General features: G+C 37.6%; 1 protein-coding gene across 2 annotated transcripts; it reads left to right on the forward strand.

The window, feature by feature from the left end:
• Positions 1-1,028: 1,028 nt before the first annotated feature.
• On the forward strand, positions 1,029-6,420 carry LOC126796474 (probable beta-D-xylosidase 2). 2 transcript variants are annotated; one of them, XM_050523301.1, is made up of 6 exons: positions 1,032-1,510; positions 2,407-2,691; positions 4,070-4,239; positions 4,335-4,780; positions 4,978-5,391; positions 5,473-6,420. In XM_050523301.1, the coding sequence occupies exons 1-6, from the start codon at positions 1,094-1,096 to the stop codon at positions 6,120-6,122; spliced, it is 2,382 nt and encodes a 793-aa protein (XP_050379258.1). In that variant the 5' UTR covers positions 1,032-1,093; the 3' UTR covers positions 6,123-6,420. The 2 variants fall into 2 exon arrangements, with proteins under 2 accessions (XP_050379259.1, XP_050379258.1); XM_050523302.1 differs by lacking the exon at positions 2,407-2,691 and having other exon boundaries at positions 1,029-1,510.
• The last annotated feature ends 5,578 nt before the right edge of the window (positions 6,421-11,998 follow it).

The following is an 11,998-nucleotide window of genomic DNA, read 5'->3' on the forward strand; positions in this document are numbered from 1 at the left end:
ATATAATGGTATGAATCCTAGATACCTATCCATCAGATGTATTATCATATATAAAATGCTCCGCCAGATAAGATTCCTGTGTATAGCATTTGTATTCATGTAGTCATTGGATTGAATCCATTTTCTTAGTGAGAGAAAAGAAATGCAATCGCATATATTAGAGAACTCCGTTGTCCATGAAAGCTACTTGTAATGTATAGCCATTATAGTACGTACCCTTTCTTCTAAGTGAAGCCATGCCACAGTCATCCCCAAATCATGTGACATATAAGATTGTGTATTTGATCCCTCTTTGACTATTAATGTAGAATGCTTGCATGCCATTTTGAACAGGGATGATCATATGTAACGAAACTGTCGATGTCTACATGCTTGTAAGGGAATAAGGTCATGCTTTACAAGTAAGGTAAATCTGGGAATTAAGTGAGTGGAAATAATTTGATATTGGATCCCTTAAGATACAAGCAATGTTGTTAGATAATCAGATCCTTACTAGATAAGCCTAATGATTTTTTCAAAGCGAGACCTGCCATCTTGGAAAGTGGACCACGTACTGCCCAATGCCTATCCATGTTTTCGTACCAATGACCGGACCTCTGCCAAGGGCCTACCTAAACCAATCCTTTTTCTCCTTTAATTTGTTGGTTCATTTGTTTACTTTGCAAGCCACACTGTTAGAAGAGTGATCGATGCTCTCTGGCCCCTGTCCCTCCCTGGCAACCGTACCCCCAATTGCAATTTGCAAGTGCTAGCAAGCTGGTTAATTCAATCAATTGCATCTAGCTTGTTACTCTCAACTTGAATTTGTTAGTCTCAACTCTCAACAACTTGGTAGCAGTTAAAACACATAATGATCATTCATGATCAATCACCCGATTCGCACCCTAATCATCAAAACTAAACAATTCATTTCTCATCTCTTACATCATCTATGGTTCCATGTCCATACACACATTAACTTAATATTTCACCATTACATTACACCTGTGGGCTGTGGCGCAATCTACGCTATTATATATACCAATACTACATTACTACATTAGCACATACACTCCTCTCAAGACCCTTATTAGAGCCTTTAGCCATTTTGAAAATGGCTTCCGCCACCACCATGGCCTCACTCTCCCTTTTCCTCTTCATCCTTCTGCAAACAACTAGCAGCAGCAAAGCAGCCGTCCAGTCTCCGACGTCATTTGCTTGCAACCCGAACGACGCAAGCACCAAGAACTTGCCGTTTTGCCGCGTAAAGTTACCGATACATGTGAGAGTGAGGGACCTGATCGGAAGGCTGACGCTGCAAGAGAAGGTGAAGCTGCTGGTGAACAGTGCCAAGGCCGTGCCACGCCTTGGGATCAAAGACTATGAGTGGTGGTCGGAGGCACTTCATGGAGTCTCAAATGTGGGTCCTGGAACCAAGTTTGGCGGGGAGTTTCCGGGAGCAACCAGCTTTCCTCAGGTCATCACCACCGCTGCTTCCTTCAATGCTTCTCTGTGGGAAGCTATCGGACGGGTACGTATCCTGCTGCTTAGTACCTACTCAGATCTATCAACTTCTATAATCCATTAATTTTGGTGGCTCATTTCTAATTAGGACTAATCTATAATATTGTAAAAGGTAATCAACCTTGTGATTACTTAGGGTGTTCTGTTCCTTTTGTTTTTGTTTGGACGGAATTTGGAATAATATTCGTACGTAGCAGATAAATTTTTTTTATAGATATATGGGTACTTTTTATACATATATGCGATTATGCGTATTAGGATATGAGTAGTCATGCAGAGGCATGGCTCTCTTTTTGGAAATGGGCATGGCTTTGTCAGTTTTCTGTGTATTTATATATATATTAGATAGTGCTGCCATATCTCAATACTTTTATAATAATACGGGATGTCATCCAATCTAAGATAGCTCATTTACATTACAATATAATTTTTGATCATTTCAATTAGATGTCGTCTGTAATTTTCAAGTTAGAATTTCTTATATATACGGAAATACCATTCAAAGTTGAATGGAGCGTAGGACGGTTTGCTCTTTGCTCCCGGTTACGATAGCCCCCTTCCTTTCGGAAAAATGGGAGCGTGCTTGTCACCGGAAATCGGCTATTTTCAATTTTCAAATGAGTTGATGTCGCTTAATACTCTAATTTTATAAAATACACGGAAATAACTTTGATCATTTTGGATAGCTAGTTCTGAAAATACTTTCTATTGAAATCAATGAATGGGATGACAAGTCACAAGTGGGCTGTAAAGGTAGACGGTAGTAGTAGTAGTTCACTTTCAAGTTGCAAGTGGCACTGCTGCCTGGTTTCTCGATTTGGAGTGGATAGATGGGTCAAGCATGGATTTTTCGAATCAAGAATTAAATGGTCATCTTCTCAAATATAGTAATGTTGTGTACAGGTTGTGTCAGACGAAGCAAGAGCCATGTATAATGGAGGTATGGGCGGCCTCACGTATTGGAGTCCAAATGTGAACGTACTCAGAGACCCGAGATGGGGCCGTGGGCAGGAAACTCCCGGTGAAGATCCGGTGGTTGTCGGAGCTTATGCTGCCAGCTACGTCAGGGGTTTACAGGGTAATGGCGGCGGAGGCCACTCGTTGAAGGTGGCTGCTTGCTGTAAACACTTCACGGCTTACGACCTTGATAATTGGCATGGAGTTGATCGGTTTCACTTCAACGCTAGGGTTAGTACGTACTCTACTGCAACATCACACACACATATATATATATATATATATATATACATATATACGGGGTTTTTTTAGGTAAGGAGGTCATTATCTTACTTCATGTACATATTTTCATTTTTGACCAACGTTTCGATCGAATTTTTACATTTCTACCGTCAAATATCTAAGTAATAACGTATAGATTATCTCCACAAAATTTTTAGCCGATTCTATAACCGTTAAGGTACTCATAATTTTGATTTTCTACTCAAATTATGAACCGTTCATGTTCGGCAAATTCAATACGTCCATTAGTTGTGATTAGTTCGTTACATTAACGATTATGAAATCGGCTGAAATTTTGTGGAGATGATCTATACGTTATAACCTAAATATTTGACGGTGGAGATTAGAAAACTCGATCGAAAAGTTGGTCAAAAATGAAAATTCGTACCTTAAGCTAAGATAATGACATTCTTATGTGAAAAGCCTTATATATATATATATGCTTCATCAAATATATTTATGTTTTTAACTTATATGTGAGAGTCGTTCGATCTGTTTAAGATATATCAAATACTGTTAATGGTAGCAGTTATATATGCGTGGTAGGTTGTTGAGCTACTCTTGGAAATTTATGGCAATGCCAATTATGCCATGAGACGACTCCTAGTCTCCTAGCCTCCTATGCACTGTATAAGATGAAATTATTGATCGATGAAATCAGAGTAAAATCTGCAAGTGGATACATGATTGCTTTATTTATTTGATCACTGCCTAGCTTTCTTAATTCTCCTACCGCGAGCCCATCCCCAATACAGTACTGTACTTTAGATCTTTTGCCCATAAACACTTTGAGTTTCTTTAACCATTTTCATTATCTATTTAGCCAAAAACATATTCTTTTTTATCTTACTTTTATACTTTTCTCTTTGGCCTGTTTTTCAACTTGAATATGTTCTTTTAATCATCTATCTCATCCAAGAAGGAAAAGCAAACCAGTTACCATGAACAATTAATTTCTTTTGTCTGAAGAAACAACTAGATCAACATATGTTTTTATACTGTAACATTTTTACATATCAGGACCATCTCATATGTTTTTGTCATGATTTTTATTGTATTCATGCTAAATTAAGCTAGAAATATTTTCAACAGGGTGTCATTTATAGCTAGGGAAGCTTCAGAATTTTACATATCTTCTCCACACTGTAATTAATTTGATCAATGAGCAAAATTATTTAGTTTCTAAATTCTAGATCGTACTCTATCTCTAATCAACACATAACTTTAGTTTGCAAGTATATGAATAGACTATGACAAAATTGCTGTCAAGTTGTGATGACAGTAGTCTGGAGCTTAAGGTGTTAACTCGGAGATGGATAATTGGCAGGTTAGCAAGCAAGACATGGAGGACACATTCGACGTTCCTTTCAGAATGTGCGTCAAAGAAGGTAAGGTGGCGAGTGTTATGTGCTCTTACAATCAGGTCAATGGTGTCCCAACCTGTGCAGATCCTAATCTCCTCAAGAAAACTGTACGTGCTCAATGGGGGCTTGATGGGTATGTAACTAGTACTATTTGGATCAAGTTGTTTTCTATGATGTTATTATTAGCTTCTTGCTTCTACTATTTTACTAATGCTAGCTAAAATGCAGCTACATTGTCTCTGATTGCGACTCAGTGGGGGTTTTCTATGACAACCAACACTACACATCTACCCCAGAAGAAGCTGCTGCTGCCGCCCTCAAAGCAGGTCTGGATTTAGACTGTGGCCCATTCCTGGGGTTGCACACTGAAGATGCAGTGAAGAAGGGTTTGTTGAGTGAGGTTGATCATATCGATCTTGCATTGGCTAATACACTCACAGTCCAAATGAGACTGGGAATGTTTGATGGATCCGCTCACCCGTATGCTAATTTGGGTCCGAGGGATGTCTGCACCCCAGCTCACCAGCAACTTGCTCTTGATGCTGCCACCCAAGGCATTGTACTTCTCAAGAACCGTGGCACCTCACTGCCTTTATCCACCCGCCGCCACCGTACTGTAGCCGTCATTGGCCCCAACTCTGATGCTACTGTTACTATGATTGGCAATTACGCCGGTAAGTAACCGATTATGCACACAAATGGCTACCAGCCTCAACCAACTTTATACTGACTACAGTCGTTTCATTTAGTGACATGTTTTTTGGGAAGGCACACTGTTTAGAGAACATGTTTCCCTTGATATATATATATATATATATATATATATATATCTCACTGTTATTCACTACTATATATGATGCATTGCTACTAGGTGTTGCTTGTGGGTACACAACACCTTTACAAGGAATAGGGAAATACACCAGGACAGTTCACCAGCAGGGTTGCGGCAATGTAGCGTGCAACAACGACACATTGTTTGGTGCAGCCATTGATGCAGCTCGTCAAGCCGATGCAACCATTTTAGTAATGGGCCTCGACCAGTCCATCGAGGCAGAATTCAGAGACCGAATCGGCCTACTTCTACCTGGACGACAACAAGAGCTCATATCTAGAGTTGCATCATCATCTAAAGGCCCAACCATTTTGGTCTTGATGTCTGGCGGTCCAGTTGATGTTACTTTTGCAAAGAATGACCCACGTATCGCCGGCATTGTGTGGGCAGGATACCCCGGACAAGCTGGTGGACAAGCCATTGCTGATATTGTGTTTGGAATATCAAATCCAGGTTAGCATTGTCGCATATGTTGTTGATTCAAAATGGGGTTTAAAATTTCAATCAAATATTCATCTATGTTTGAAAGTGCAGGTGGAAAGCTGCCTATGACTTGGTACCCAGATGAGTATCTTAAAAATTTGGAAATGACAGACATGGGAATGAGGTCAAGGCCATCAAAAGGGTACCCTGGAAGAACTTACAGATTCTACAAAGGGCCAATCGTATATCCGTTTGGCCATGGATTAGGTTACACTAAATTTGTGCAAACCGTAGCAAACGCACCCACCGTAGTTGCAATCCCTCTTGATGGTCACCATACTGAGACTAGTACCGGTGCCGGTAATGGTACTAGTACTAAGCCATTCATAGCTGAGGGGAAGGCAATTCGCGTGACACATGCAAAATGCAACAAGCTTTCATTAGCTGTTGATGTGAATGTGAGAAATGTTGGGAACAGAGATGGCACTCAAACTTTGCTAGTCTACTCCAGCCCTCCGGCCACTGCCGGACACTGGGTGCCACACAAGCAATTGATTGCCTTTGAGAAAGTATATGTCCCGGCAAGGACTCAACAGCGAGTCCAATTCAACATTCATGTGTGCAAGCACCTAAGTGTGGTGGACAGGTCTGGGATTCGAAGAATTCCAATGGGGCGGCACGACCTTCACATTGGTGATCATATCGTCCACTCTTTCTCCATCCAAGCTGCTTCACTGGGATTAGGAGTCATCAAATCCTGATTTAGTTACATTCTTTAAGGACGAATTCACAGTCATATTAGAGTGAAACAATCGTCAACTTGAATAAGGGAATAAAAAATAAAATAAAAATATATAGGAAGAAAATTGCAAGCTCCGTCCAAGTCTCGGATTGCAAAGTAAAGCAGGACATGTCTCCGGATGTCAGTGTAGAAGCTATTTCAGGTCTTAATTCTTTTGCTTTTGTTGGTTAAGTGAACATCATCATGTTGTATTGGACAATGTTTTTACGTGCGTGGTTTGGAAATTAATAGATACCATCCGTCCATGACAGGAGGTGTTTGAGCATAAGCTTCCATGCATGTTCAACAACAATCTTAAGAAAGGAACAAAAAAAACAACAGGAAAGAAAGAAAGAACGTCTGTAAATAAAAGCAGGGTAATTCAAACACCTTGCCAATTGGCCTTTGCTAATTAAGTAATTGGACTTAAGTAATTATATCTATAAATCATCATCTCCCCATCATGTACAGCGCATAATTAAGAAATTAAGAAAGAGGAGATATCAATGTGAAATTGAGAAAGAGTTATATGAGGTCAGTGAAAGCCGTTGCTCAACAAACTTAGAAGTTAGAATCAAATGTCTAAATATCGCTTATCGGAGTCGTATTGGTCAAGGGAAAAAAAGATATATTAGAGATATATCAAGAATATATCAGAATATATCGGACTTACTAATTTTTAGTTAAAATTATTATATTTATACATATGTACTTCAAAATGTACTTCAAAATATATCAAATAAACTTAGGTACATTTTGAAGTACTCTACCTACACAAGCCATTTATACATTGATACGCAAGTAATCACGAGTTGACTTTTCTTCCAAGTCATTCCATGGTGTCAAATTAAGATCGATGAGATTGATATGTCACTTATTTTGACGTCATAGCTTTTTAGTTGTTAGAAAAACAGTGATATATTGCGTATATAATTTAATAACCTGAATTATAAATAATTATAAATCAGAAGTTAAACATGCAACTCTAAAACGAAGAACACGAAAAGAAATTCAACCAAAATACCGAACGATTGGTGATGGAAGAACTAGTCGAGACGTGTGTGATACCACACTGTCCTTAAGACGTTTACGCCTCCTCTACCGGTGCAAGGATGCTTGGCGCTTGTCTCCCAGGATACAACGACTAAACAGTTCTAGAAAGTTGCACTACTAAGCAGAACCTTCAACGAACTCGAAAGGTACATTTTTCTATCACCAGAGAATAGCTAAGAACTTTGAGAGTGAGAGAGCAGATTGTGTTTCGAATTGATGATTTTTCAATGAAATGATGGTGGCTATTTATACAGTGAGGATTTACAATCAGCAATGAATAAGATGACTGTTATAGAAATCAAAATATCATAACATATATGAGTTACATATGTTACAAGCACTGATTTCAATTCTGTTATAATTCTCCATAACACACAATAACACAGTTGTTACAAAAGAATAATTTGAACAGTCAAGAGAATTTGAAAAGTCAAAACCGAATTTTCGGAAATGCAAAAAGATTTTGCGTTCCGACCCTCAATTCGGTGTTGCATTCATGTCTGCAGGTCGCATGGGCATACACGAGTTTCCCTTGTGACCTCGGATTTGCACACCCCCCTGCGCGTGCGCAAGAGGGTATAAGGGGATTTACACACTTTACAATCCATACACAATGGATTCTATATAAAGTATTTTCAACACTTCTCTTTTCCAATGTGGGACAAAAACTTTTTTCTCATTCTAAGTAGCCATCTTTGAGTGACAATTTCTTATTCACCCACAAACCAAATTACACAAACAAACATATGATCTTGTAGTCCTTATTATGGAGAACTAAAATCTATGTTCATCTTTGATTAATTATAAGTTTAACTTAATTTAATTAGTCAATTAAAATCTGGTTTTAAATGGTTTATAAACCATTTTTCCAACATGGGCTGCACACTGGATCATTTTTAGCAAAGCGTTTCCCCAGAGTCGCTCAGAAGGCTCCCAGACTCTATGGTCTTGAGCAACCAACGGCGACGGCTTTCCCATGGAGATACAACGTCGGGCACAATGGTGGTGGGATTGTCAGCGCTATGATCTAGTCTTCGGGTACCAAACTCTTGTTGTTGTAGGAATGTGGTCTTTCGTTCGACGTTGGGTGGTTTTGTTGCAGAAAAGGAGCGGTTGTTATTTGGCGGCGGAAATCCGTTGGGGGTCCGGTGTTGGGTGCGGCGGCGGAGGTTGGGTCACGTTTGTGGGGTTTTGGCGGTGTTGTGTGGTTGCTTGAGTATTTTAAGGAGTGGTTTTTTAGGAGCGGTGATCTTATTCCTTCACCTGTAACAGGGAAGATGAGTTTGGTGTGGGTGATGGGGTGGTCAGGTCGACCACTGGAGACGGCAGTGTTAGGGTTGCACTTTGTAGCCGGATTTTGGTGGGACTGGACAAGATGTTTAAGCTTGGGCTTTTAGATGGGTCTTATGTTTGGGCTGGTCAGGAGGGTGTTTTGTCACCCTCACTTATCACTTAGCTCTTTGAAAGAGGGGGCCAAATATGCTAAGAACACCCTTGATGGGTATGTGTCTTCTACTGGATCGGTTTCCCCTGGCTCTCGAATAAGTTAGCACAGTGCTGACAGGCTTTGCTAGCATGGTTAACCGTTCTGTTACGTTTCTTTGTGCCTATACCCAAAGATTCAGCATAGGAGTGTTCATAAATCTAGTTCATAGGTTTTTGTTTATTCTGCACATTTCAATTATGTCGTAGTCCGTGAGGGCAGATGTGTTCATATTGTATTGTACCCGGTTCTATTATATGACTTTCGTCGATTCTAAAAAAAAGAAGTTCTCATGCTAATTAACTTTAACAAAATAAATTAAGAAACTCACATTTATGCATGGCTCTTTGAATTTTCAGCATGCACGATTCTTGAATCAACAATATATCAAGCTCCTAATTTGAATTCGTATATATTTTTGAAGTTTTTAATAAGGGAGCTTCTATTCATACCTTCTAAATTGACACTTACACCTCTTTGATGAGTGGACCTCAAATTTGCTTTTAAAATATAGTAAAATGTTATTTATACCTCCATATTTTCCTAAAATGCTCATAGTCTAATATTGATTTAGCTATTCATACCTCCAAAATGTTCATTAGACCTCATTTAATTTTGAACATTTGACAATGATTTTTTTTATTCAATAAGTCCTTAACTTTTGTCGATATTCAAAGTCTGTTTGTTTAAATTACAGTACATCATCAAATATATTTATCTCTAAGTTCTTTGATCTCATCATTAATCATGAATACTGCTGTAGAACTGAAAAATAAACTCACTATAATTAGAAGCAAAAAACCACAAAAATATATTTCAACCGGGTGCACGAGCATTATATTTCAGAAAATACATTAGTCATTGCCTACAAAATATATTACAGTTAAAACGAATAGGTTTTTGGTATCAAAATTTTGGTTGATGTTATGAGATTTAAGATTACAAGTCGGCTGTAATCAAATCTTAAACCCTAAATATTGGAACTCAAAAGAATATTATGAACCCTAGAAACACATAATATGTATTATATCAATTTATGGAGATAATGAATTATAGAACAATAAATTCATACCTTATATGGAGACTGTAAAAATATGTTTTGTTCAACTACATAATCTTTACTTTCTTCATGTTGTATTGGGAAATAAAAATTTCTCCTTCTTAAGACTTATTTTGTGGAATTAATGACCCATTTTATTTTATTTTTTTAATTTATATTTAAATTCTTAATGTCTTTTTGAGTCATTTTACATACGCTGGATTTTTCAATGAAAAAAAAGGAGATGTAGGTGCTAATATATGAGGTATAAATAGAAGTTTCGTTTTAATAATCATGGTCTACGACTCTACGAGTTGAGTTGAATTCGATCATCTGAATAACGTAAATTTTTGACAATAAAATACTAAAACCTAAACTATCGACAAATATAAACGAAATTCTATTAATTTAGGATTATGTTTTGTTTCCCTTACCCTAGCTAGTTACTACATCGGTCTAAGGGAAGTATTACAACCGTGCATTTTTTTCTGTTGGAAATGTGGAATGAATAGTTTTTTGACTGGCCTGTATTTGGTTTATGGCGTAGCTAGCTAAGTACAAATTGGACGATCGAATTAAGTAGTGTTTTCACATTCGAATTCTAAACAAATAAATCTGGTTTATTAATTGTACTAAATAAACATGTGTGCAAACAATTGGTGCTTATATATAGTCACTTGAGAGTAAATGTATAATTTGTAGTATAAAGTATATATTGCCCTGCGTGGCAAGCTAAAAAATTACACTATTAAGTATAATAAATATATAGTTTTGGCAGGCATGGATCACATTGTTGAGGGATCTATCCAGAGTCCAGACATACAATAGAAAGGTTTGATTTATGGGTAGATCAAGTTTTGAAAATAAACACACACACACATATATATATAGACACACACACATACTTGGTGCTCGATTAAAATACTTCTGTCAAATATGAGACTTGTCAACTACTAGCTGTTGTTTCGTGTGTACAAGTTTGTGACAATTCAAATGCGGATGTTATTATATATGGGGTTTAATTAGGGTTTTGAACGTGGATTTACACTTTACAGGATTAAGATGACAAATATTTTTCTTACTTTATTTTTTGCAGCAAAATGTATAAAGCAACATCAAGATCCAAAACCAACCCCAAATAGGCTGGCGTTGTTGGCCATTTCATCAACGAAAAAGCTAGTTAACCAGAAACCAGGCGACATATTAAGTAATCGATCAAATTCCAGCAGATGGATCAATTCAATCGAATTGGATGCACGTCGTTGCACATGGCCGGAGCACATGGAATTCGATCGACACATGCGCCCCTCTGATAATCTGAGCTAGCTTTCTGCAGACTCTTCTGCCAAACACTAGTTGCAGCTTGGGGAAGAAGACTCGCATCGCATTGGCCTATGAATTTGAATAAATCAAACCCGCATTATATAGTAGGATAAGGATCCTCTCCGTAGTTAGACTCCCACCTCAGTTGTCCTTGATTTCTAATCACATCCGTCCGTTTAAAATCTAATGGTCATTTAATATACCACGTCAGCAACTCATGGGTATTAAACCCAACATTGAGTTTCGATGGTAACATGCCTCTTTTTTCTCAGTTTATTCTATCAAAGTGTTCAGTTTATAAATTCTTGTTTTTGAAACATAAATTCCTTCAGTATTATTGGCTCAACAAAAAGAAAAGTCATAATTTTATACCAATATACCAATCGCTCAACTCTCAAAAGAGCACCCTCTGGTTTCTGAAACACTGAAACCCCAAACTTGATTTTAATTAAATTCCCAATTTAACCTGCTCTCTTTTTAGTCTTTCTAAATCGTCTTTTGTTAATATTTAATAATTAAGTCTTATATATGTTCACTCAATTTTAATTTATTTAATAAAACCCAAGCCTCTAGCAATTGAACCCATATTTTGTCATAAATGTTGTTAGAATTGTTGACTGATGAAATTTTTATCTGATGGATGGTTCCTGAGAGCCATAGTTTTTGCTGATGGTTTTGTGACCAATTATGTTTGATTTTTGAAGGGGTTTTGTTTGAAACTGAAACCCAAGATAATTATTTAATAATTATCTAAGAAGGCAATCAAATTATAAACAGATTAACTAGTTTAGATGACCAAATGACTAGAGCAGTTTAAGGAGTCGCTTCCGTTTGAAGAAAAGAGGATTCATTTTCCAGGAAGCTTTGATTCTTTCATAGCCTCACAAATGAACCAATCCCTTTCTCTCTATTCCAACCCAGAAGAAGAAAATCGAGAAGAAGAAGTTCAATAAATAAT

This window comes from Argentina anserina, chromosome 5 (assembly GCF_933775445.1).
Source record: "Argentina anserina chromosome 5, drPotAnse1.1, whole genome shotgun sequence".
In the NCBI taxonomy this organism is placed as follows: domain Eukaryota; kingdom Viridiplantae; phylum Streptophyta; class Magnoliopsida; order Rosales; family Rosaceae; genus Argentina; species Argentina anserina.